Source organism: Xiphophorus couchianus, chromosome 8 (genome assembly GCF_001444195.1).
Source record: "Xiphophorus couchianus chromosome 8, X_couchianus-1.0, whole genome shotgun sequence".
NCBI classification, from domain to species: Eukaryota; Metazoa; Chordata; class Actinopteri; order Cyprinodontiformes; family Poeciliidae; genus Xiphophorus; species Xiphophorus couchianus.
The window spans coordinates 17,804,075-17,828,668 of NC_040235.1; the positions used below are offsets into that span (position 1 = coordinate 17,804,075).

Sequence of the window (24,594 nt, forward strand, 5' to 3'; positions counted from 1 at the left end):
TCCATTAACTTGGAGACGTACAAAAAGTGCCAAAACACAGAATATAACTGTGGGAAAATATATGCACAGTTTATTGAGCGATGCAAATAGGACAAACACACACACACACACACAAAAGAAAATCAAATCCATTATGCACTAGTTCAGAGCATGTTTCTTGTTAGAAATCTAAATTAGTTGTGGGCAAACACCTGCATGCAGGCTGTTTACCAAACAGTTTATTTGAATATTTTTATTGGGGATAAAAAAAAAAATACAGAAAAAAGATCATTTGAGCCTTTTTCTGCACCTAACAATAGTCACAAAAGGAAATGTACATATAAAAAAAAAAGACAGTGAACTCAGAAAAACTTCCAGTGACTTGCGTAGGAAAACAAAAATACGTCATAAATAACACCTGCTGTTCATATTCATGGCTTTTTAAGACCTGCTTGGGCTCACGTTTGCTTTTGAAAATCATTTACAAATAACTGTACAAAGTTGTTACCGGAACATTCTGTGAAAGGCCAGTTTCACAAAAGACAAATGAAATATATTTACACTTGGTTCAAATCACTGAAACATATACAAAGAACAAAAGGCACCTCAACAAAAGTCAAAACGTTTAAATGTGTGATGGAAGTCAGTAGGGCACAGGTGTCAAACTCCAGTCCTCTAGGGCCTGCAGTCCTAGAGGACTATGTCCTGCAGTTTTTAGATGTGCCACAGGTACAAAACACTGGAATGAAATGGTTTAATGACCTCCTCCTTGTGTAGATCGGTTCTCCAGAGCCTTGCTAATGACCTAATTATTCCATTCAGGTGTGGCGCAGCAGAGGCTCATCTAAAAGTTGCAGGACTCCGGCCCTTGAGGACTGGAGTTTGACTCCCCGGCAGTAGGGCTTGGGAAAACTTTGTCAGTCAATACAGAAGCAAGTGTGTTTGATAGTTTTGGCCAGTAAACCAGTAACCAGTTGCTTTCACAGTACAGCACTATGTGCCTGCGGCTTAAAAGTGTGGAGGAGAAGATACGACAAGTTCAAATTGACAATCAACATCTTCTTATTTTGAGAAGAAACTAGATGTAAATGGAGAAAAATGAGCTGTATGTTTAGACAACTAAGTGTTATAGACAGACACATTATCAGGTTATAAGTTAATAAGCTTCCACAGTGCCTCCACATCTATTTATTAAATACACAGGATGTTAAATAAGAAACTTTGGTAATGGTACTTTGTCAATCACTTTTTTTCCAGTGATGCACCTAGAAAGTTGGCTGAAAGCTTGATCGGCTTTGACCAATGACCAGCCTGATCAGTTAATACACCACAACAGAAGCTACCAGGATATGCTGACCACACTATTTTCTGAGGAAGTCATTACTGGTGGAAGTCGTCTCACAGTTAGCCATTCTTTGTATCAGCGTGGTAACTATAATCAGGGGAAACAAAGATGTGAAGAACGTTCAAACTTTCTACAATATGGTTTCATCTAGGCTGCAAGAGAGCAGATAACCGGGACACTAATTGAGTTACAACAAAGTTGCAGTGGTTTATCCTTTCAAGCTTTTAACTTCTACCTGTTGTAGAAAATGCTGCATTTGGAAACTTTGGCAACCTCAGAGCTAACGTCAGGACCCAGATTATGTATAAATAACCATGGAAACAGCAGTGTCAGCTGTGCCTGTTCACCAATATATGATGCTAATGCTGGTAGAAAATGTTAACTATGTAACCCTTTTTTCAGATGACAGTAAACCTGGTTTGCAGCAATTTGTCCCTCACACTCACACACACACCAAGAGATGTAGCCTTTACTCCCAATATAAAGGATTAAACACTCATGGCAGAATACTGATCTTCTATTTTCTGGTCTTAAGAGAAATCCCTTTCAACAGGTCCAAGCCTTTTAAAAAAACAGATTTTGTAAATTAGGCCCCACATTTTGATTGGTGCATCTCTCCTTCTTTAGGGTCCTCTTATCCTGTCTTCATGGGGGCTGCCATTGGTGAAGAAACTCCAGCACAGAGTGTGTAGATGGTTTGATTTATGGCTCTCATGCACGCAGAAGTAACATTATCAGGTTCACAGTTCAGTGCATAGTGTCTGGATATTATCTATGACTCTCATTCGCACGTTCACAAGTTCACACATGATTTTAATGCGGCTTGCACACATGAGCTGTCACTTTAGGGAGTAGAGCAGTTCGGCCGTGTGGCAGAGAGACAGAGGGTGAGCTGTGGAAAAGTACTGACAGCACAGCCAGTCCTCCAGCTCGGCGTTCCTCTCTGGCTCCAGCGAGCGCTCGGCAAACTTCATCATCAGCAGGGCCCGTTTCACATCCAGCCAGTTGAGCAGGCCTTCGTTTCGGGACCCGTCAACAAAGCCCCCGCCTCGCCTGTGCCGTTCCCACTGCTGCTCCATCAGGTCTTTCCGGGGTCCCCAGAGCAGGCTCTGTAGTATCCGCTTAGCCTCCTGGATGTGGATGCGCTTGATGGGGTCGGGTTGCAGGAGGAGCTGTGCGAGCTTCTGGAGGCCCACGGAGTAAATGGATATAGGGGGCACAGGAGGCAAGTCCTCGCAGCGGTAGTCCTGTTCCCTCAGCGCTGGACTCACCTCAAATGGGTTGGGCAGGTGGAGAAGCTCGTAGATCAAGATGCCAGCCTGGAACTCGTCAAATTTACGATACTGAGCAGCAGAGACAATCTCGGGCGCCAGTCTGGCGTGGTCACGCTTGATGCGAGGGTCCCCGTTCGTCGAAGCAGCGTCCTCTGACGAGCGCCGCTTGGCCTTGGCAAAGTTGCTGATGAGGAGACGGGGGAGGTGGCGCTGAACGTCTCCAGCAGCTGCACCGTTACAGGCACTGCCATCAGCGGCGCTCTGCTGAGTTAGGTGGGCTGGCCTTTGTTGGTGAGGGATCAACAGCAGGTTTTCTAAACACAGGTCACGGTGCGTGACCCCATGTTCCTTCAGGTGCTCAAGGCCATTGCAGAGTTGCAGAAGCAGGAAGCAAACACGGCGCTCGTAGACCTCGGGCTGAGTCTTATGGAACGCCTCCCACTCCCGCACGAAGTCAGCAGTGGTCTGATGGGGAATCTCAGGCGTGATGACCACCACTCTCTCTTGCTCTGCTTGCTGACCCTGAGCAGATGCTGCGCAGTGGGGCGATGTAGGAGCCAGCGCAGCAGGCAGAGAGACTTCATTTGAAGGCAGCATGCTCTGAGGAACACAGGCGAGGAAGTGACCACAATCCTGCTGGATGTTAAAGTGAGGAGGGATGCTCTGCTGCACTGTCAGACCGTAGAGATGACCCTGTTTGGCATCATTGGATGAACTCTTACAGATCTGTGGAGCAAGCAACATAAGGCAGAAGTGAGAAAGGACAAACACAGATTGCATGTAAAAAGGTAAACATATGTTCTTGATAATAAAAAAAAATATTTGTTAATGGAAATAAAAGCACCCCCCCCCAGTTTTTGATTTATATATACACAATATTTTGATTGCAGTAGGTTACCTATAGAAGTCATTCATTGTCTATTTCTGCTTATCTTTGGGGAATGGGGACTGCAGTCTACAATCATTGGTTGAGACCCTGGACGGGTTGCTAGTCTTCGCTCTGTACCTTCAATTAGAGCAGGAGTGCTCTAATTGAAGCACCCTTGAGACCTACCATCCTGCAACTTTTAGATGCATCCTCACTAAAACAGACCAGGATCAGCTCTGAACAGGCCTGCTAACAAGCCATTCATTTGATTCAGGTGTGTTGGAGCAGGGAAACATCTGAAAGTTGCAGGATGGTAACTCTCGAGGACTGGACTTGAGCACCACTGAATTAACACTAAATACACATTTGGACCCAAAGGTTGAAACTTGTCTCCAAAGTAGACTTTTAGAAGCCCAGAGAGAAAAAAAAATCAAATCAGTTTTAGCAAACAATGTTTAATATACCTATGAACAACTGTCATATATCCATTAGGTTGTGATTAACAAATAAGCTAATGATTATTTACTTGAGAAAAGAAGGGTGGAGGTGATGCACCACTTCCTGTGAATCATAAAAAATGAAACATGTAAACCAATTAACATAATAGTAAAGCTGGGGTAAAAGCAATGCTATTACATGTTAAACTCCAGGTGATTTTGTTGTTCATTTGTTTTTTTGTACACTGTCTCACTTTTCTATTAAACTCTGCATGTTCGTTTCTCAGTATTAATTTCGCACAGGAAGATTATTGGTGGTGTACTGCCTCCAACCTCCATTTCCACATGTAAATAACCCTTTGCTTCTTAATAAACCTCCCAATGCAATCGTAATGGAGTATTTAAAGGTTCACAAAATAGCATTAAATAAACTGGAATAATTTTGAGATCGGAATTGTTTAAGGTTGCTGAAGTCCACTTTGGTCTTCAGCTATGTGGTAGCTACTAGCTTAGCATTGCAAATAATACTGGCAACTGAAGTTGTTTCAGAGAAGTTTCTCTTCAGAATCTCTATTCTGTTAGTTTCACACAGGAAGAATTTTGGTGGTGCACTGCCTCCTAGATTAATTTTCTTTGTTCAAAATATTCTTCTCCTTTGTAAATAATCACTCAGTGCAAACATGATGGTGGTCATGGTGTAGAAACCACAACAATGCTTTTCAGATCGGCGTTGTTGACTGAAGTCTGCTTCGGTCTTCGCCTCCGCATACCAGCCATTAGCTTGAACCTAATTTTTTTTCTTTATAGGCAAGTTATTAACTGCTCACATTTTTTAAAACAAAATAAAAATAAAAATCCTGGACCATCTCTTTAATTATTATAAAAGACTGTCATGGGAAACACTCAACACCACCGAAAACCATTCTCATAAAATGTTAACAATGTTTTTTATTGTGGCTACGGTTGGATTGCTAATCTCTCCTAAAAACATTTATTGGGAACAGATTTTAAGAATCAACATGTCTGAAACATAAAAATAATTAAACACCACAGACAGCCTATTAAACACAAAGTGGCTGCAGAAATATATATCATCAGCAGTTCTGAAGGATGCTCTCATGCTGCATTTTGTGTGTGTGTGTGTGTGTGTGAGGGGTGGCCTTGACAACAGTGGTTTGTCTGACTGTAAATCCTTTCTGGAATGTAAAGATTAATTGTGGCTGGAGATATTAAGCAACAGTCTGGGAGGCTAGCCTGTGGTGTAACACATGCAGCACAAAGAGCTGCTGCTTTGTACTGCAATAAAGACTAGAGCACAAAGATCAGTGAGACTGAATCCACGCCCTGCTCGCCGCTTGTTTACTTTCTGGGGTCTGAAGGTTTGAACAGCAATGGGAACCATCCCATCTGTAGACCAACAACACTGCAACCACATATTTTTCATTTCTAGAGCTTTTCTTTAAACTCTCAAACCGTTTTATAAATTCACACCCACTAGACAATTGCTAAGGTAACGGGAGTGAATAGGCACGACACAGCAATTAACTTTCTAATGCTTCATTCATTGTTCTCTGTTTTAACTTCCTGTAATCCTGTCAATAGCCTTTGAATTCACATCAAAGACTATTGATGTGAATAAAAAAGGATTATAATTTTAAAAAAAGAATTTTCCCTACTTTAAAGCTTCTCCTATTGCTACATCAGACTGTGAGACCAGATCATGCATTTCCTCAGAAGCATTCATTGATGAGACAGATATTGCTGCTGAGACAAGACTGCCTTTTACTTCTATTTATTGTGCTTATATACATTTCTCGCAGGAGTAGCAGGGGGAAGCTTAGTCTTCAAACTCCCCGATGTTTTTTCAGTTGAATGTGTCCAGGAAACCTTCAAAGGGTGACTTGAATTAGGTATCCTGATACCAGAAACACCTCATCTGACTCCTTTTAATTCTTGAGAAACATTAACTCTGCTGCAGGCTGACCCAGGATGATGGAGCTCTTAACCCCAAGCAAACATCGATCCCGATGCTGTGGTTTGTTTCAAAACCCAAAGCAGTAGTGAAAGTACTTTGTTCAGTTAGTGGTTACTTGGAGTTTGCTACACTGCAGACTGAACACCAGATCATGGACAAACATTACTGATCCAGATCACTAACTCCCTCTGCTGCTGGGTGTTAAAACATTTAACTTTCACACCTGAATTAAGGCCTCAAGAAACCTTTTTTTTTGCTAATTTGTTTCATGATAAAATTATAAGTTAGTTAATTATTGGCAAGATTATCATAGTTTCTATCTAGGGGATAGTCGGGGTAGGAGGTTCTCTTTTTAATTCTGGCGCTAAAACAGTTTGAAAACTTCTGCATTAAGTTACTAATTTAGTAAAACTTTTCAAGGTGTAAAAAAATTGATATTTAAGAAGATTTTTTTTGAAAAACTCGCAAATTACAGGCGATAAGACTTTTTCACTTTCAATACAATACCAATATTGCAGCTTTCACTGTTGGCCAATACCAATATTGACTCAATACGACACCAATATGGCTCATACGTAATTATGTTACTTATTTTGTAGTGTGGTGTTAAAAATGCCTTGATCATGTGACAGTACTAGAACAGAAAACAATAGTCAACAACAATAGGTAAGCGTACAACTGACCCATTTATTATTATCCAATGGGTCTGCATGCAAGATACAAGCACTGCAGAAGAGAAATGCTGGGGCAGACTAAACGCTGGAGCGGAGAGCTTTTGTCGCCAGGCTTATATCTTAGATTTTGGATGCATGATATAATCCAATACTCCTTTTTTGGTTGATATCGGACCAATTTCCGATATCAATATCGAATCGGGACAACCCAAATGCAAACTATGTTCTGATTGCTTTGTAATTAAATAAAACTCTTTTTCATTGTAAATTCTCAGACAGTTCACTAGCTGTTCAGTTGTCAGTTGAACCAAGCGTATAGAAGTAATACTATTTTGTTCCAGGATTTAAGGATTACCTTCACAGCGTAGGAGTTCCTGGGGTCCGAGGCGCAGGCAGCAGAGTAGTACACAGCATCTCCTGCGTTGCAGCTCGGCTTGTTGGAAGTAAGCCTGAATAGCGACCAGTTGCTCTCGTCAAACCTAAGCGGATTCTTCTGGGAGCGAGTAAAGTGATCTTCACATTTCAGGGCCAAGCGTCGTAGGGACTCCGCATATAGGCCGCCCAGTTTGGAGTACACCCCTTCCCTGCTGTCGATGTTGCTCAGAAGAGTCTGGAGCTGCATGCTCGAGCCAAGGTTTGGTGCCGAGCCGGCTTCTGAGGCCGAAAAGGGCGCGCTAAGCTGCGGCGAGGACAAGCAGGTGATGCTGGTTCGGCAGTGCACGCCTAACCGCCCCTGGGTCTTTTGCTGCTCATCCAGAGTCCGGGACCTCGAGGGCCTAGCCAGAAGGAGGTGGCAGCGCTCCAGGGACTCGTTGGAGGAGAAAACAGGCCGGGGGTCAACAGGACTCGATGGCAGGCTGGTGCGGGAAGCGGCATCAGTGGAGCGACACACATTGCTCTCCGAGCCGGCGAACGGAAAGCGTGGGTAGGCTCGGATGAAGGGTTTCCCATTGGCGGTGTCTGGAGCTGACACGGTGCGGTTGACCATTTTCTTCTCTGGCAGAGGAGGCGGTTGAGTGCTTAAGCTGCTGAAGGAGGACAAGTGAGGAGAACCAGGAGCTGATGCTACAGGAGTTCTGGGAAACGGTGAAGAACAAGACATTCGCGTAGCATCTCGAGACCCTAAGAGGAGAAAAAAATTGCATTAGTGGCTTCTGGTATGATCTCGGTCTGGTTGAGTATTTTTTTTTATATTACCAATTTTTCTTTTGGAGTGTCTTTGCAATAAAAAATGAAAAAGAATTACATGTTCTGTCAGATCACCCAGGAATACCTTGACAACCTAGAAAACAAGCTGAATTCTAAGTATTATTCCTATTTCTTAGAGCCTAAATCTGACTGATTCATATATTTCTTACTGTAAACCTCGTTAGACCATCCAACCCCCTTATCTAACTGCTTAGCTATAAACACATACCTCGTTTCCTCAGAAGAGCTGGAAATTTCCACAACCTCTGATTCAAGTCAACACTCAAGACATCTTCCACCAGATTATGATCCATTCAATTCAATTAAAGGCTTCGCATTACACTCGAGGAGGCAGACGACAAGGTAATTGCGCTGTGCAGTCTTCAATAACTGCTTTCACAGTGAGGGGAGACGCGTAAAGGCAGAAAAAAAAGACGTACTCTGTAGGATGTAGCCAAACCCTTTTTTTTCCTCGTTATCAGAGTCCATAATTATCTCTTCAAACAGCATTGCCCAGGAAGTTGCAGCAATTACAAGCGTCTGAGAGCCACCAAGGTTTAAAGCCGATACGCCAAGGACAAATGCCACTCACTGTGCGAGCCACGTCACATGTTTGAAGACTTTAGAAATCTCAAACACACCCAGTCATAACAAAATAAGGAAGGCAAGAGATAAGTGGGAAAACATAACCTTGCAGCGAAACATTTCCTCTTTTGGTGGGTTGAATGTGAGGGAGCAGCGATGCAACTAACCCCTATAAACAGGAGACAATGCTTTGGATTCTCTGTGCATGTCCCTGTTGGAGTAAATCCTCTTAGCTGGACGTGATTTGTTGTGACTGACTTACCGGTGTCAGCTGTCAGGTTGTCAGTGGATGCAGCTGGTAGGCTAATGCTGCCCAGGCTCCGAACAGACGACACGGGGCTCTCTGCTGACCCTCCCTGGCTGCTGCAGTTCAACTCCACAGTGCTGCCGCTCATCTTACCACTCACCCTATAAGAGACAACGTAGCAAATTAAAGTAACAAGGGAAAAAAAAAATGTTTGTGAACTAATTTCAAAATGATTGGTTAGGGGAAACTGTCAGAAAGGCCGACCACAGTATCTGCAGTTTTGCTGAAGAAATAGTAATGTTTTGATGTGACCGTTTGTAAATGTGGAACCGATTCACTTCCTCTTGGCTGTTTTTTTGTTGTTTTTTTTAAATCTGTGTTTTGGTGCTGATAAATCTAGGCGAAAGAGTACATTTGTTTTTACTTTAAATGGTCAGGAGTAGTTCCACTTCCTCACAGTGAGGTACACTTCTTTATTCTGAGCTTATTTATTGCTGAAACAGAATGATCCTCATGAATAAGGTGTTTACAAACTTATAAAAACTGCAGGGTGTGACTAGTTGAAGCTCTGGAACCTCGGCCACAAGTAGATTTCAAAAATAAAAGTGATGCTTGCAATGTCTTGACATTCTAAACATGAAGCATCTCATTGCATGAGAAAAATTAAAGGCAATTTTACAATTAATTAAATTGCACTACGTACAAGCCATTTACCATGTACTCTGCACATAAAATACCCATAAAAAGCTCTGGTTTGTAACTGTTCTGTGACAAAATGTGGGAAAACATTCAATCTTGTAGATACAGAGCTTTTGGTTCATAATCGCAAGTATGACATAAAACACCACCCAAATCTTTAAAACATTAAGACTTATTCCTTTTCATATTTGAGGGAGAAGCATTTCCTTCCCCCTTTTTACTTCCTGACTGACATGATGGCCTCTCACAATGCCAACGAAAAGGCTCCATGAGCAGAGTTTTAATCCAGAAGCTGACCAATTAGGCCGACTGACAGCCATTCACTCGTCTCATTATACACCTAAATGGCTTGGAGGGGTGGAGGGCTAGAACCCGTTCCTCTCCTTTATCATAATCGTTCCTCTCTGTCATTTCAAAATGACTCCTCCATGACTTCAATTCCTACATAAATCAGCAGAACAAACAGAAGAGGAGGACAGGAGGAGTTGAGTGCAGTGGGGGAGACAAAAGGTGAGGTATTCGCTCAGTGGCCAGTGTGCTAGCTAGAGGATCCGCTGTCGTTTTGCAGACAAAAGAGGTGTGATGAAAGGCAGGGGAAGTGCTGAGGCACGGGACAAATGGTAATGAATGTACGGATTGCAAGTCCATGAGTGTGTCTCTGCATTTATCTCTCAAGCTGAGCAAATTTGTATTCAAAACATGCATAAAAAAAAATCGTCATTCTTTGCTGTGTTGAAACATGTGCAAAGATTGATAAGTATTCTCAAAACGTTCCGGTTTGCCGGTGGATTTCACGTTCATTCCCACGAATGGAATGCTCACTTTTAGCCTAAACATCCTACTGCCCATTTCCTCTCCATAGATTTAATCATCCTTCCTGCCGGCATGAAGTACTGTGATAAACTTGTCAAGCGAGGTGTCTCCACTTATCAACCCAGAAGCCACACAGACTCTAAATATCAACAGATACCCTTACGGTGCATGGCAGCCTCCGTCTGTTTACACACACCGAGTCCTGACGTTGTCTTTAAAAAAAGCAGGGCAACAGGAGGCTGCTTGACTTTAAAAACAGACCAGAGTGGAGTTACATGCAGCTGGCTGCAGCTCGCCTTCTGGGTAAAAGGAGAGACAGACTAAAGCAGGAGCCATGGTGTTGTTGTGACTCACTCAACTGGTTTCACTTCCTGTATTGAAATTAGAGGCCCTATTTGTGGTAAAACAAATGACGTGACACCATCAAAGAAGCACGTTCCTCACATTTGGTAAAGTGCGCAAAAGTTCAGCAGCTCACCTGTTATTAAAACACAAATTGCCTGCATGATATGTTGAACTGACTTTGCATGGCAATAACATATCCAGTCTATTGGATGGACCATGATACTAAAGATCACTGAGAGTTGGAAGCACATTTGCACCAAATGTGGATTTGTCACAACATCATTGAATCATTTTCTAATATCCCACCATCCCCTAACAAACAGTAATTAACTAAGGATTTTATATTAGAATAATAATCTTAAATTTATATACATTGGAGATTTGTATGATCTATCCAAGGGCTGGTTTGAGATTCTCAGAGTAGGACAGCCTTGAGTAAAATTATAATGGTTTCAGGGACAACAATAGTAATATAAAAACCTAAGGTAAAAATGTAGAGCATGATCTGATTGCTTTCAATTAAAATACAAATATTACTTCCACAGCTGCAAAATAAGAGCTGTTATAATAATGCATCATCGCCCAAGATAGGCAGAATCACAAGTACAAAAGAAGGACGATGAAAAATAAAAGATTCTGTGAATTCTAACATTGCTTTTCCTGCACCACTGTGTTGAGGTTTTGGCTTGACAGCTTGAAGTAGGGATAGGCAGATTCCAAACAAAACCTACCATAAGAGGCAAAGTGTTGCTTCTGCAGTGATACTTAAACACTAAGATTGTTCAGTTCAAATGCTTAATCAGTATTGAACTTTGTTTTGTTCTGCTATCAATTTTAATCTTGAATTACGAAGTTTATTATCTTCTGTGTTGGATTACGTTTTACCCTTGTTGTGGAATTCCCGTACATTACAATATAGTCCAGAGAAGAAAGAAACCGATTGTTTCTTTGCTTTGACTGTAGTAGAGTTACTATGGCTATCTAGTCATATAAACCAAAGACCCATTAATGTTTGACACAAATCCATGTTATCTTTTGTACATGGCTCCAGTCTGGCTTGTTATCGCCCCCCTCAGTCAGACGTCTACGTTTTAACGGCACTCTAAGGCTTTTCTGTACATTTCCTTTGTCACTTCTCATCTATAAGTGCAAAAGTACCTATGTTACCTTTCAAGTTTTCTTCAACTTACAGCTACCTTAACACACATGCAGGTTGTGAAAACAAAAGTCAAAGCAGCACTTCTACTTTGGTAACCAAGGTGTGAAAATGCAGATGCTTCTGGAAAAAGGTGGTTTAGTGTAGAGTTTTTTGGGGTTTTTTTTAAAGCCAATACTGAACCACAAGAACATCACCATTTCCCCATCATGAGACTGCTCATAAAAAAAGTCCTGTAAATTTCCATCTCTAACTGTAAAACATAAGAAAAAAAAAAAAATCAGCTATCAGGTGCTTACCTCATGCTGCCGAAGCAGAGGTCCTTGCCGGGTCGGCAGGCACACAAAATTGGTCCCTGGATCAGACTGGTGGCTCTCTAAAGCCCTGTCATGTGTAGTAACACAACTCTGGTTCCACACGAGTCATGAGGATATTTAAAGTATCTCAGCAGGAAAAGCAACTGCATCCGTTAGATGTGTGGAATATAAGCCCTTGTTTCTTATATTTAGCATTCTCTTGTTCAGCTACCAGTGTGGAGTAAACTTTAAGTGTGTCCGGCACCAACAAGATGCTATCTGTTGTGCTGCAGAAAAAAAATAACACATAAAACAAGGGTGGCTCTGTGAAGGGAGGGGCAGAGCATCTTGGAACATGTGTTTACTGAGTAGGAAGCAGCTCAAACCCAAGTCCAACTCAGTGGACTTGAAACCAGGAGGCTGGTCTATAAATTCTACTTCTACTGGTTGTAAGTGATATCCAAGCGGGAACAGTTTGGGAGCTGCCAGGGGCAACAATCTGCTCACTTAAGCCCCGCCTCATGGCAGCAATCAATGGCCAGCTGACACACCTTCTTTGTTATGAAAACTACTTAGGACATAGGGCACAGGTACAAACACAGTCGTCTTAGTCTGACTCACTATGCAGTACGGTGCCGGATATAATAGATAAAAAAAAGACAACAATGTGCCATTTGCAACCATGATAAAAGACTCTGGGAGGCAGATTCTTCAAGCCATCTGTAGCTTTTAAATGATTCAGAGAATCAAAATGTTCCCTCGCAAGACAGAATGTACACGTGACTTTGTGTGGTGGTCAAGATTTTCCATTCATTAAACAAATATTAATACAACTTCTGCCAATAAAATTTGAAAAACAAATAATATAAAAAGACAAAAATGATAGTCTATGATTTATTGTTCTGATAAACACCCTTATTATTTAACCAGAGTAAAGGCTGAATATTATTTCCATGTCCTAAGGCCATTCTCACACCTCTCTGTATTCATTGGCACTTAATTCAGGTAGGGGGTTAGATATCCCACTGAGAAATGGGACACTCCTTCAAGAAGCTGGTGCATCATCTGTTCTCAGTATCCTATGTAAATGTGGTCAACTATTTATGAATCCTGCAGACTTATAAATCAAAATGTTTTATGTTTCTCAAAACTGCAACACAAGATCTACCCAGGTGAAAAATCTGTCCATTTTATTTGATTTAAAAAGCATTTAGATCTTATAGAATATGTTGCCAATATGCTGACCAAATTTAAAAGATCAAATTTAAAATTACAAAATGGTAGAGAATAAGAAGAAATCTTCAGATATACTTAAGCGATGTTAATGATTAGAGGGACTTCATAAATGTCAATATCTCAAAATTGAATGTACTTAGTACAGTAACATTTTATGTTAGGGTAATGCATCTATTATCAGATACATTGAAGAAATTGCGATGCCTTTTTGCATTTTGGATCTTGTGGCAGTTTATTTATAGTTTTATTATATTTTTTTTTACTTGGGGAAAAACTGAAAAAATATCAATTATATAGGTGTGCACCAAGCTACATAATGTATAGTTAAGACTGTTAAATATTTCAAATTGAAATATTTGAATAGTTTTTTTTCTGCTGACCAACAATAATCAAGAATGATATCAAGTGTGGAACACTTCAAACTAGAAATCGTAATGGATACTGAAACACTAAGATATAAAATAACCCAAACTACATTCCACAATCACTTTATTTGGCAAAGCTCTTCAATTGCTTGTGGCAGCAACTCATGCCTTTTGATATTTAGTGGTGAAGATAGGCTGTTGAAGTTAAAATCAAGCACCAGAATGAGGATGGTGGCACATTTAAGTCACGTAGAATGTAGAATTACTATTGCCAAGATGGGCAGGTCTGTACGTTTCAGAAACTGCTGACCAGGTGGGATTTACATGCGCAGTCATTTCTCAGGGTCAGAAAAAAATGGTAAAACAAAAAAAAATAAGAAAGAGAGAAAATATTCACAGAGAGGCAGTTGTGTGTGCAAAAATGCCTTTGATTTCAAGGTTGCTACCCTCAAGGTTGGCAGAATAGCATTTCTGAAAGCACATGTTGAACCCTAAAGCAGATTGGTGGGAGGTTTTATGCCCTCTGTCATAAAGCTCAAATTATTTCAAACTGGGTTCTTGAACATCTTGAGGAGTCCCCTATACTTCAGCTTCACCAATCACCAGATCTCAATCGAAAAGAGCACCACTGAGGTGTGTTGGAACAAGAGATTTGTATCATGGATGATCCAACAAACCTGCAGCAACTGTGTATTGCCATCATGCCAAGATGGGACCAAAGGCTCTAAAAAAAGGTTTCCAACACCTTGTTGAATCTATGATAAAGCAGTTCAAGAAATTCAAAGTGGCTAGTAATGTATTTGCAACAGTTCCTATTAATTTGTATTAACTTGTGCCCTTTTATAATTGCTGCTTTAAAGGTCAAAATGATATTCCTCTCAGCCCTCCCTCTTCTCCACAGAACCTGATCAGCCATTTTTGACAATAGCAGACTTTTGGTGTGTCTGATTCAAGTGGACAAAACTCATTATTAAAAGAAAGTTGGTTGGAGGTGAGTTACACCTCATCTTCACCAGCCCAGACAAAGAAAAGTCTATTTTAGGGGAATCATCTCTTTTAAATACCAAACTGACGGCCCCTTCTCTTTTTCTGCTGTGGATTGCTGACTCAGACTGCAGAATGTATTCTTATCCATGTGGTAGCTGGGCAAAATTACAAATGTTAAGTGGAAAAAAACAGATGTGGACTTCACGAACATGAAGTATGGCTACAGTGCAAATATGTTGGTTAATATTGAAAGGCTGTAAACAAATGTTTAAAAAAAAAGCTTTGTCTGTGTATGATGAACAACAAAGAAAGAATAAAAAGCCAGTTTATTTGACAATGAGACTTATTGTTCAGTAGCCAAAACAGTTTATAGCAACGTGACACAGCAGTGGACTATCCACCAGGCCTATTTTGTGCATTAATTAGAACTGAAGAAGTCACAATACCAGTAGGAACAGAACAAGGCATGCATTGAGGATTATGCCCCAATGGTTTGAATGATCACACAGCGTCAGAATGGAGGCCAATTCAAGGCTGAATAATGATGCTATGAAAGGAGAAGGCACTGAAGGTTTCACATGGAGATGACTGCAGTAAGGTGCATTTAAATGCAAGAAGTGAGAGTGTGCACTGTAGCAGCAACACAGCTATATATACACACCAGACATGGGAGCAAATCCCATATCTGAATTTAGACCTACTGCATGGGGAAAGGGCTAAATTATCTGTTAAGACCATTTTCTGGACTTGTGCATGCCAGAGTGGAATAAAATGGGCTCAAATAGGCAATGACATCCAAATTGTGTTTAAACAGCTAGCGGATTTTCGATAATGCCGCTGTCTGAATGTAAATAATAATTTAGACTCACTGCTGCTTAAGATGTCTGAGTTTTTGATGCAATTTGCCCTCCATGTGGATAAAGATTGTTTATACTGCAACAAAAGTTTGAGGAATGGAAAACCCAAATTTTCCTAAAAGTACAGATTATTTTCGGAGTACAAACATCTAAAATTGTACTTTAAACATTAAAGTCATTATCTTTATAGTTTTGACTCCATTCTGCCTCTGCTGACTTCTACTTGCCAGTCAACATTATACTTTTTTTTTTTAAGGTAAATCAGTTAATTATATTGCTTTTGGATTTACGAAATTTAATAAAAAATAAGACGCCATTTGTTTGGGCATTCTAGTTTGAATGTTATTGACCCAGAGCATAAATCCAAACAAGATCTTTGTTATTCTTACCTGTGCAGTTTTTTAGGTGGGGGAGGTGGTGGGTTGAGGTCAAGGTTGGGAACTCCTTTCCCCTCTGCCAGCAGCTCTGTCGAGCCTCCATGCAACGGTTGCTTGGTCGGCATGCTCTCGTTATGCTTGCCCTCCTCCTCTGTGCTGGTGCCCTCGGTTTCCCGCTGACAGGCATCATTGTTGGAGGCAGCCGGGGGGGCCGTGCCTGGCTCTGTCATCGGAGGGGGACTGCTGTGGATCTTACAGTCATTGGCCTCCTTCCAGACAGCAGCACCATTGATGGGTCCAGTCCCCTGGGAGGTTATTCCCAAACTAGCGGCAACTTGCTTCTTCTTCTTCTCCATCCCTTTCTGGTCTTCCTCCTCCTCTTCTTCCTCAATGCGGCAGTTCCAGCCAGGGCTGTGGTGGCTGGACTTGTGCAAGCGTTCGGATGTTGCACACTGGTTGTCTGTGGGGCCCTTGAAGTGTCCTTCTCTCGCAGAGACGAGGAAGAGCATGGGGAGTTCTGGGAGCGGGATAGGGGAGGACAAGGATGCCGAGAGGCTAGATGTGCCAAGTTTAGGGAATTCAGGAAGGAGGATCGGAGAAGACATGGATGGTGAAAGGCTAGAGGTACCTAGTTTTGGGGAGCGAGAACTTCTCTTGGGAGGAATGGGTGGGCTAGACTGGGGCTTTGGGTGCAGGTTGGGGGACAAAGAAGGTTCTCTGCCAAGAGAAGGTGCACTGTAGCTGGGACTGGGCCAACGGAAGGCTGGGCTACTGGGATCTTTGCATGCTGTAGGGCTAAAGTGGCACTGGGTGCCAACACCTGAATCTGGGCTGCTTAGGAAAAAAGTTCTGTTGTTCTCTGTGTGAGCAGCCATTACGGTGATGGTGGCGCGCTGACTCTCTCCAGAACGTTCAGACTCCGAGGACTTGGATTGCTTAATCTGGTTTTGGGACTCGGGACAGGAAAGCAGTCCATTTCCTAGTGGCTTAGGCTTCCTCTTGGTGCTTTCAGCGTATATTGGTTCAGAGTCTTCCTGAACACTTGGAGAGCTTGGAGTTGACTCTGGGCTACCTGTGGCTGATGGACTTTGGTGTATCCCGAGCCCATTCTGTTGTTCTACTGATCCATCAGGCCCAGGAAGGGAATCAGTACTGCTGTGATAGGAAGAAGGAGAGTCTGAGAAGCTGTTCTGTTTAGACAGAGCAGGAATGGGACTGAGGGATGTTGGACTAATGTGATTTGTAGATTCCACACTTGAAACTGTGGTGTAGGCAGTGGAAGTGCTGGGCATTTTTGTGTTGATGCCACTACTGCATAAAGGGTTGTGATGAACTGTGGTATGTTCAGAAGGAACACCATCCACTGACAAAGGGATCTCCACTGTTGATTCATTGGACTCCCTAAAATTACTCCTTTCATTGTAAGTGCTCTTTGGTCCAATAACTGGTGCATTATTCTGCTGCCAGCATGAGTCTCCATTGGCATTTTTCTTGAAACTCTTTGAACCTCTTCCTTCCTCCTGGCTGACATAAACATTACTAATGAAGAGAGAGTCTTTGGGCAGGATACTGGGGGACAAGGAGAGGCAGCTGTTGTAGTTAATCTTGGCATTAGGGCTTTGAAGACCCACCTCTTTATGGGCCTTGTTGCAACCATTATTATCATCAATGTAGAGTGGTGACATGTTTTGGAGCTTCTTTAGACCCATTCGCTCACTTGGACTCTTTGGGTTGTCCTGCTCCAAAAAAAATGAGACCTCATTAAAAGCCAGGAAAAAAAAGTCAGAAAGCGAAGTACAGGCAATCATTTAAGAAGCTCACCTGTTCTATGTTCATGTTCACATCTTTCATCTCACTTGTGTCAAAGCTCATCATGGTGGGTTTGACAGCAATGGTCGGCTTGCTGTAGGGCGAAGGTGCAGTCACTCCACCCTCCTCATCACCTCCCAAGCTGCTCTTCAAACAAGTTGGAGGGACGTTGTCATCAGAGACGCGAGTCTTGTGTGCACTGAGCGGGTGGAAGCAGTTCTTGCAAGAGCCAGGTTTCCACACGTGTTCTGCAAAGTCACCACAGGCTGACATCTTTGGTTTGCTGAGAGTCGGATTTGGTCAGAGGAGGTGGCGAAGGAATCTTCCGGACAGAGGATAAGCTCTCATGGCTGGCTAGGAGAAGATGGTAGAAAAAGGAAACATAATTAACCAAGAGATCAAATTAGATCATTTTTATTTTGAGTCCCAGAACAAACTATCAGCTCATTCTTTACATTTTGTAGCTAGTAACGCTTCAATTTTACAAAAAAAGTCTAAATGTCAGGTTTAGAACAAAGACTCCAGTGATAAAAGAAATTTAGTGAAAGAAGCACCACGACAGCCAAGCCATAAGAACTTAAGGGTCATCCCGAGATGTAACTCAAGATGACCAAATATGTGCTATGCTATATGTTCCCATGGCCTCCTAAATTAGAGGGCATGTGGTCTCCATTCAACCAAAAGGCTTGCCGAAGTGAGCCCAGCAACATGAAAGCCCTACAAAGAGTCCTCAGCAGCCCCCCGACAAGCAAGAAGAAGACGGAGGAGCCTCAAACATCCCGGAGGTCGGAATGTCAGGAATGTCTAAAGGCACAAGTCTCACTAGGGTGAATCTTACACCCAGAACAAGCTCCCTTCCCCCGCCAATGTGCAACAACACACACCCACCCCTCCAAATCCACATGCGTCCTCCCTTGCTAACAAACAAAACTGAGCCACACACACCCCCTCCTTCTGACTGGTCATGTCCTGTTTGACTGGACTGACAGTGAGGCGAAGAAGAACATTTCAGAGGACTTGTTTGTCTTTTTGTAACGGGGGGTCTTTTAATGATCTTAACACAGTACAAGAACTTCTCAACAAGGTGCTATCACAACTCATGCCAACATCAGCTCATTATTCAGATGCTGAATATTTGAGTAAGGGAGGCAATAAGCAAGACCTTTCTGAAAGAAAGCTGTAAAAATGCATTTAATGCACATTTACATAAAAAGTAATACATGTTAAAATAATACAGTTAAGTGTTTTGCGATTTTTAAAAAATGATATTACGGCACCAGCAGAACAATCTTGAGATCTACTAATCCTATAGTAGTCATAAGGAGTTTCTCTGTTGGTAAAGATAATACCTGTTTACATTTTCTTTGTTCTTTCTGACTTAGTCTGAGCAGGAAAGCACCCACCAGCTCACTGTTTGTTTAACCGTTCCTGCGACAACAGAGGAAGCAGAGCATTGCCCAAGATCTCGTGGTGTTGTCCACTAGTCATGCGATGAGATGGCTGTCTAGAGACTCAAATGTTTTCAGAACACTATCACAAAGAGCTGATAGACCTAGCGGGCGTTCTGGACTTGACAATCTCTTACAAGTTGTTTGAAATGCTGCCACACAAGACTAAAACGTTAACGAATGGTGTTCCTGCTGCTTGTTGCCCGTGGTCAGTCCTTCTTTGATCAATGATAGACCCCTTATTCCCCACACCTTCTCAAGCTCAAGGTCCAGCATTTCTCACTTCCTCGTATAAAGCACACACAGAAACGGAGAAAAACAAAATACCAGCCTTGCAACAAGCCCTGAGTCAAAAAAAAAAAAGTAAATTTTTCGCTAGTATGTCAGGAGTCACTGGCTGGAGGGTGGATGTGGAATTTAAAGCTTTTGGTGCAACCTGCGGCAGACATTATGAACCTTGAAGTGATCATCCTCATTCCTCATGAGGGTTTCGGGTCTTGCATTGTATGCATTGCTCCAAGCTAAATGTGTGCACTTTAAAAACAAGATGTGGCAGTGAGGTGTCTTACAGTAACGCTCTAAAAACAGGTAAAGCTACACCTTATCTAAATAATAAATCTGTCTGCACCAGAAATCATGCATGCACTAGACCCTGGGGGTCATTTTTTGAGCCTTACAGTCTATGTGCTGCAGTGTCCAAGAAGCTTAATTGGACATCACAATCTGAAAAAAACAAAAAAACAGTCTAGTCATTCATTCATCATTCATACATGATCACAATAATTGGACGTCCATTTGTCTATGTTCCAGTCTGATAACCAGGTCACGGCAGTGTGTGCACACACTCACTTTGAACGGGCGCTGCATTCGTCACGCCTGCTCACCCACACAGCAGCCCCTTCATTCACCAAGAAAAGGGAGGGAGGGGGCGCGCAACCTGTTCTTCTGCTTATAGTCAGAGAGAGGGGGGTGTCCGCCAAAACTTCTCAAAAACTTCCAACTCTGAGCTGTCTTTATCTTTTCAGTATCTGACTAAATTTCTCTTAGGTATGCGATGAACACACTACACGTGTTAAGAGGGTTGAGGCTCTGAAAAATGAGGTTTTAGAAAAAATTGCTTTGTTTTACCAACGAGTAAATTGGTAAAATAGTCCCCCTTCTCATTACTTTAAACAGAAAATTTTTGATACGTTTTTTTTTTTTGTCTTCATCTTTATCACATCGAATCAAAGCAGAATAAAGAGTGTGGTTCAGTAAGCCAGGTATACTGGAGGAAATAAACGAGCAAAAACAAATAAATAAATAAAAAAAATGCAGCTGCAACATAATCGAGCGCTCAAGGTTATATTGTCTGCTGGCTGCTGTTTACCTGCTCGGACTTTCTCCTCCCTGGCAACACAAAAAGCTTTACCGTGAGAAAATAAAAAATAAAAAATAAGAGAAAACGTGTCCAATGATAAATGGTCCTTTGATTTTCCAGTGTCCTTACGGGTTTCCCTCCGGCTACAGAGCCGGGGTAGAGTGCGTTGCTACGGGCTGGCTTGCTCTCCTGCCCTGCATGCCTCTGGTGCTGCTGCTGCTGCTGTCGCTAATCTGTGCAGAGGTGAAATGCTGCTGGAGAACAGCTGAAGTCCTCTGCTGCAGCGTCAGGGGGAGAGCAGAAGAAGGTGGGAGGAGCTCCTTCAACCAGCCATGCAGTCTGGCAAGCGGCCACACTCACCGATCCTCGTTAAACCTCCTGCGTTGCTTTGCTGTCATTAATGTTCAGCGCGCAACCAGGTTACTTAAAATATTACAGACGGAAAATTTAGACTGTTGAGGAAATCTAATACAACCATAATGTATCCGTTTAAGTTTTGTTTTGTTTCTCCTGCAGGTAATCAATCTTGGTCAGAGGGCTCTTTGAAGTGGGCAGAATTTGAAGTGCCCCTCTCTCCCCCGGGACTGCTCCTGTTTTTGGGTGACAGTGATGGGGAGGAACGCTGCCACCGCTTCAGAGCCAGTCTGGACCCCCTGCTGGTCTCCATTACGGTCAGCAAAAGGGAGAGGCAGAAATCGGGGAGGGACAAACGCGGGAGAACCAGTCATCTGCAGAGATTAGACATTTGACTTTGATTGTGATACAACGACTGAGTGCAATGCAAAAGTATTGATGCAACTTATTTGTCACTGAATTAAAATGCAATCGCAGCTTCAAGTCTTTTTTTTTTGAGGGTATGTGTCTACCAAGTTTGCACACCCAGAGTGAGATTTCGTTCCAGAACAGCTCTAGCTCACGCAGATAGGATGGAGAGCATCATTTTCCATTTTCTGGCTACAGATCCTCAGGTTGAATTAGGTCTAGACTTTGACAAGGCCATTCAAGCAAACAAATGAGCTTTTATATAAACCATATTCTTGTTGCTCTGGATGTATGTTCAGGTGTTCAGAACTGTTTCGCTGCAGCAGTTTTTCCTCCAGAAGAGCCCTGTGTTTTGCCCCATCCATGTTTTCATCAGCTCTGCTTAACTCCCCTGGGTTCAGGATGACATGCATTGCAAGTTTTATGTCACAAAGTTTAGCTTTTTATGACCATAGCACAGTCTTCCACATTTTTACTGGCTTTTTCATGCTCTTCCTGATTAACTGGATGCCAGACTCTTTCTATTTTCAGATGATAGACAATGCTCCAGGAGATGTTCAAAGCTTGGATACTGTTTTGTAACCCAAATCTGCTTTTAAACTCCATATAAGTTTGTCTTGCTTGGTGTTCATAAAAGCTATGGAAACCCTTAGAATTTGTTGGTGATAAAACCTGAAAAAAACTCTACCCATATGAATACTTTTACAAAGCATTGTTTAAAGATCTGTTTTCATCATTTTTGAGTGTTAAAAGGGTTAGAAAAAAACATAACCCTTTAGATCTCCTAACCCTACAAAATCAAAGATCCCATGCAGTCTGTTTCCTTGCGTATGGACCGATTCGATGCGCATGAATCGATTGGACACAGTAACGCCGGTTTCCTGGACGTTGCTTAAAGATTTATAGCAGAGCTGAGACAATCAGCATAAGTAGCACAACAGAGACTGGATCCAGGAAAAGTGCTATCCTTTACAAGACCACCTGTTGAATCTGGAGATGGCTGCAGCCCTCTCAAGAGGATTAGGGGCTTGTTGCGCTTCATCTATTTTTGGCAAAGGAAAAGCTTGTCATAATTCTGCTAGTGGGATGATTCTAGCAGTTCTCGCTTTGCAGATAAAAGGCAGGTTGAGAACTGGAAAGCTTTTAGATGTATTTTGAAAGAAGACATAACTCTAAATGCTAAATTTCTTGCTTTTTTAGGGGGTCATTTTCTAATTTTACTGTTGGAAATAGCTTCTGATTTAGGTGGTGGATGGTGTCTGTGCTGAGAGAACCCCTGATCATCTACATGCCTTTCCATTCTGTAAGGGTGGGTCTGTCAAATAAAACTGAGATGGTGTGTAAATATTATGAACAAACTTGGTTAAGAAGCCTTTTACTCTAACCCTAATGTAGAGGGGTTTTTTTCATCAAACAAACATTCATGAGAAAATCTAATTTGCAAACTGCTGCAGTGTGCACATAGTCCCTGCATGCATTACATAGTTTTACTAAATCGTGATGAAACAAAAAATAAAGATCCATGCAGCCTTTTGAGCTGCTCAAGCTCCTTGCACCTAGCTCTTACCAAGCAAGCTAACACAAATGTCGCTGGCAACAAAAGCCTCTGCCAGGATGAGCACATTGATGATTTAGCAGTTTGTTGCCGTGCTGCATGCTGCTGTAGGGTTGGACGTGAGACCGAGAGGCAGACTGGAGTTAACCTCCCTGCAGACTGCAACATGAGGATGCTGTCTCAAAGGAGCCAAGCACAAGCTGCCCTGGGCTCAGATACAGCGTCAGGATGGTAAATTATGTGTCACATGTCTTTGTACTCCTCAATCATTACAGGTACTTAATGGAAAATAATTTCATAACAACAACAACAACAACAAATTCCTGTTGCCCAGTGATTCATACATTCAGATTTTCTAGACAATCATTCTGCTCCTACATAGGAACACTGCTTTGCCAGCAGTCACCCTTCTCTACCTGCTCCTTTTGCTTGTGAATTATTAAAAGGGGCAATCATCTGAGATTAATTTTCAGTCGGGAGATAAATGGGCTTAGATATAAAGCTTGCAACAAAAAGATGGGGCTTCTCTTCATGACTGACGGCTCGACTGGTATCAGATAAAACGAGCAATCATATTTATTATTTATGGAAGGGAGATTAAATGTGCAGGACATGACTAGCCCAGTACTGTTTCCCTGTTTTTAGTGGGACTTCTTGTGCACCTGTTTACTGTGATATCTGAAACTATTCTGTCAGGAGAATTTCTGGGATTTTCCACTAAACTGTTCTGGTGACTTCCTCGGGATAATAAATGTAGGATCTTCCCCTGAGCCACACAGGTTTTCTTTCTGTTTTCATTTGCGCCATCAATAGCAACGCCACAGTAACAGAATATATGCCTGTGGGTTTTTTTTTGTGTGTGTTAACCAGTCACCACACAGTTGTGTCGCACCATTTTGCCTCATTCTGGGTAGAGCTGGGTACTCTCAGACGGTGGGGAGCCCTTTGTGGCTGTTGACGTTCACAGGAATTGCTGTCCCTTGCAATACATAACAGTTTGTTTATGTGGTTTGCTTCTAGTACCTGCTTCTACATAGGACATTTCTGTAGTGCTTATACATAGGACATTTTTGAGTTCAAAGGACCATTTTATTTGTGTCCATAAGGTTATTTGTGTGACTGCCACTCCATAGCAATGTTCACTTTGAGCATGATGTACTAGAGGATTCTTATAGCCTAATATGGTCTTCGACAGCCAATATTGTTTCAGTTTAGAGGCAGAAAACGGAAGCTTTTGAAAGTTTAGCACATAAATAACTTATAATCTGCATTGATATATGCAGATTGATATATGCATTCATAATATGCAGATTATAAGTTTGATTAAAAACCTTTCTTTTAATCAAACTGAGCCATTTCAGTTTTGTCCTCAAAAACAGAAAGACAGCAGAAAGCCTATCAACCTCTCTGTAAAAAAAACAAAAAGGTTTCTAATAGAAACATGTTACTTGGATATTTTGCTGCTTATTGGGGATACACAAAAAGACATAGTGAGTACTTTTGTTACAAAAATCATCTCTGCTATGTGCGTGAGCTCTATAGCAAACAGGCAATCCAGCAAAAATTATTTTTTTGAAACAAAAAACTATTTTTGTACAAGATTAAGAAAGTGTTCCTAAAACTTGACTCAACACAAAAGGTCTCCACAGCAAATGTATCAGTTTCCTTCATACCAAAAATGTCAAAAGGGCAAACAAACCATGACTCTTTGACTTCTTTGAGCGTTTTTGTTTACAAGCCAAATCTTCACATGACTTATCCCTACCTTAAATTCACAGACTAATCCTCTGTACAAGTCCAACAAGAAGTTCAAGTTCTTAAATACTTTCAGACTTTGCTTCATGAATTTTCCTGACATAGAAACAATCATACAAATCAGTTGTTAGATCAGTTTGTGATGTAGGTTATACAAATCTCTGCTGAGGGCCGTGTTAATGTGAAACATCCAAAGATCGCA

The 24,594-nt window shown here is 41.9% G+C and overlaps 1 protein-coding gene and 1 long non-coding RNA gene across 9 annotated transcripts; one reads left to right on the top strand and one right to left on the bottom strand.

Moving 5' to 3' along the window:
- Positions 1–1,173: 1,173 nt before the first annotated feature.
- prag1 (PEAK1 related, kinase-activating pseudokinase 1) lies at positions 1,174–20,556 on the bottom strand. Of its 8 annotated transcripts, none has more exons than XM_028024951.1 (7): positions 19,810–19,905; positions 19,638–19,683; positions 17,525–17,862; positions 15,716–17,439; positions 8,588–8,733; positions 6,908–7,674; positions 1,174–3,324 (listed from the first exon to the last, which is right to left on the bottom strand). In XM_028024951.1, exons 3-7 carry the CDS (start codon positions 17,783–17,785, stop codon positions 2,164–2,166), a joined length of 4,059 nt encoding a protein of 1,352 aa, XP_027880752.1. In that variant the 5' UTR covers positions 17,786–17,862; positions 19,638–19,683; positions 19,810–19,905; the 3' UTR covers positions 1,174–2,163. The 8 variants fall into 8 exon arrangements, with proteins under 8 accessions (XP_027880752.1, XP_027880748.1, XP_027880753.1 ...); XM_028024947.1 differs by having other exon boundaries at positions 17,525–17,866; XM_028024952.1 differs by lacking the exons at positions 19,638–19,683; positions 19,810–19,905 and adding an exon at positions 20,330–20,556.
- Positions 20,557–20,611: 55 nt separating this feature from the next.
- On the top strand, positions 20,612–21,162 carry LOC114149256 (uncharacterized). Its single transcript, XR_003596471.1, has 2 exons — positions 20,612–20,739; positions 20,837–21,162. It is a non-coding gene; the product is annotated as an uncharacterized LOC114149256 (long non-coding RNA).
- The last annotated feature ends 3,432 nt before the right edge of the window (positions 21,163–24,594 follow it).

What these genes read in the sequence shown, in the direction of transcription:
- prag1 (XM_028024952.1), bottom strand. Translation starts at nt 17,785, where the DNA reads ATGTCAGCCTGTGGTGACTTTGCAGAACACGTGTGGAAACCTGGCTCT. An exon ending in TGAACATGAACATAGAACAG is followed by an intron (nt 17,440 to 17,524) that starts GTGAGCTTCTTA and finishes TTTTTGGAGCAG; the next exon opens with GACAACCCAAAGAGTCCAAG. An exon ending in GGAACTCCTACGCTGTGAAG is followed by an intron (nt 3,325 to 6,907) that starts GTAATCCTTAAA and finishes CTTGCTCCACAG; the next exon opens with ATCTGTAAGAGTTCATCCAA.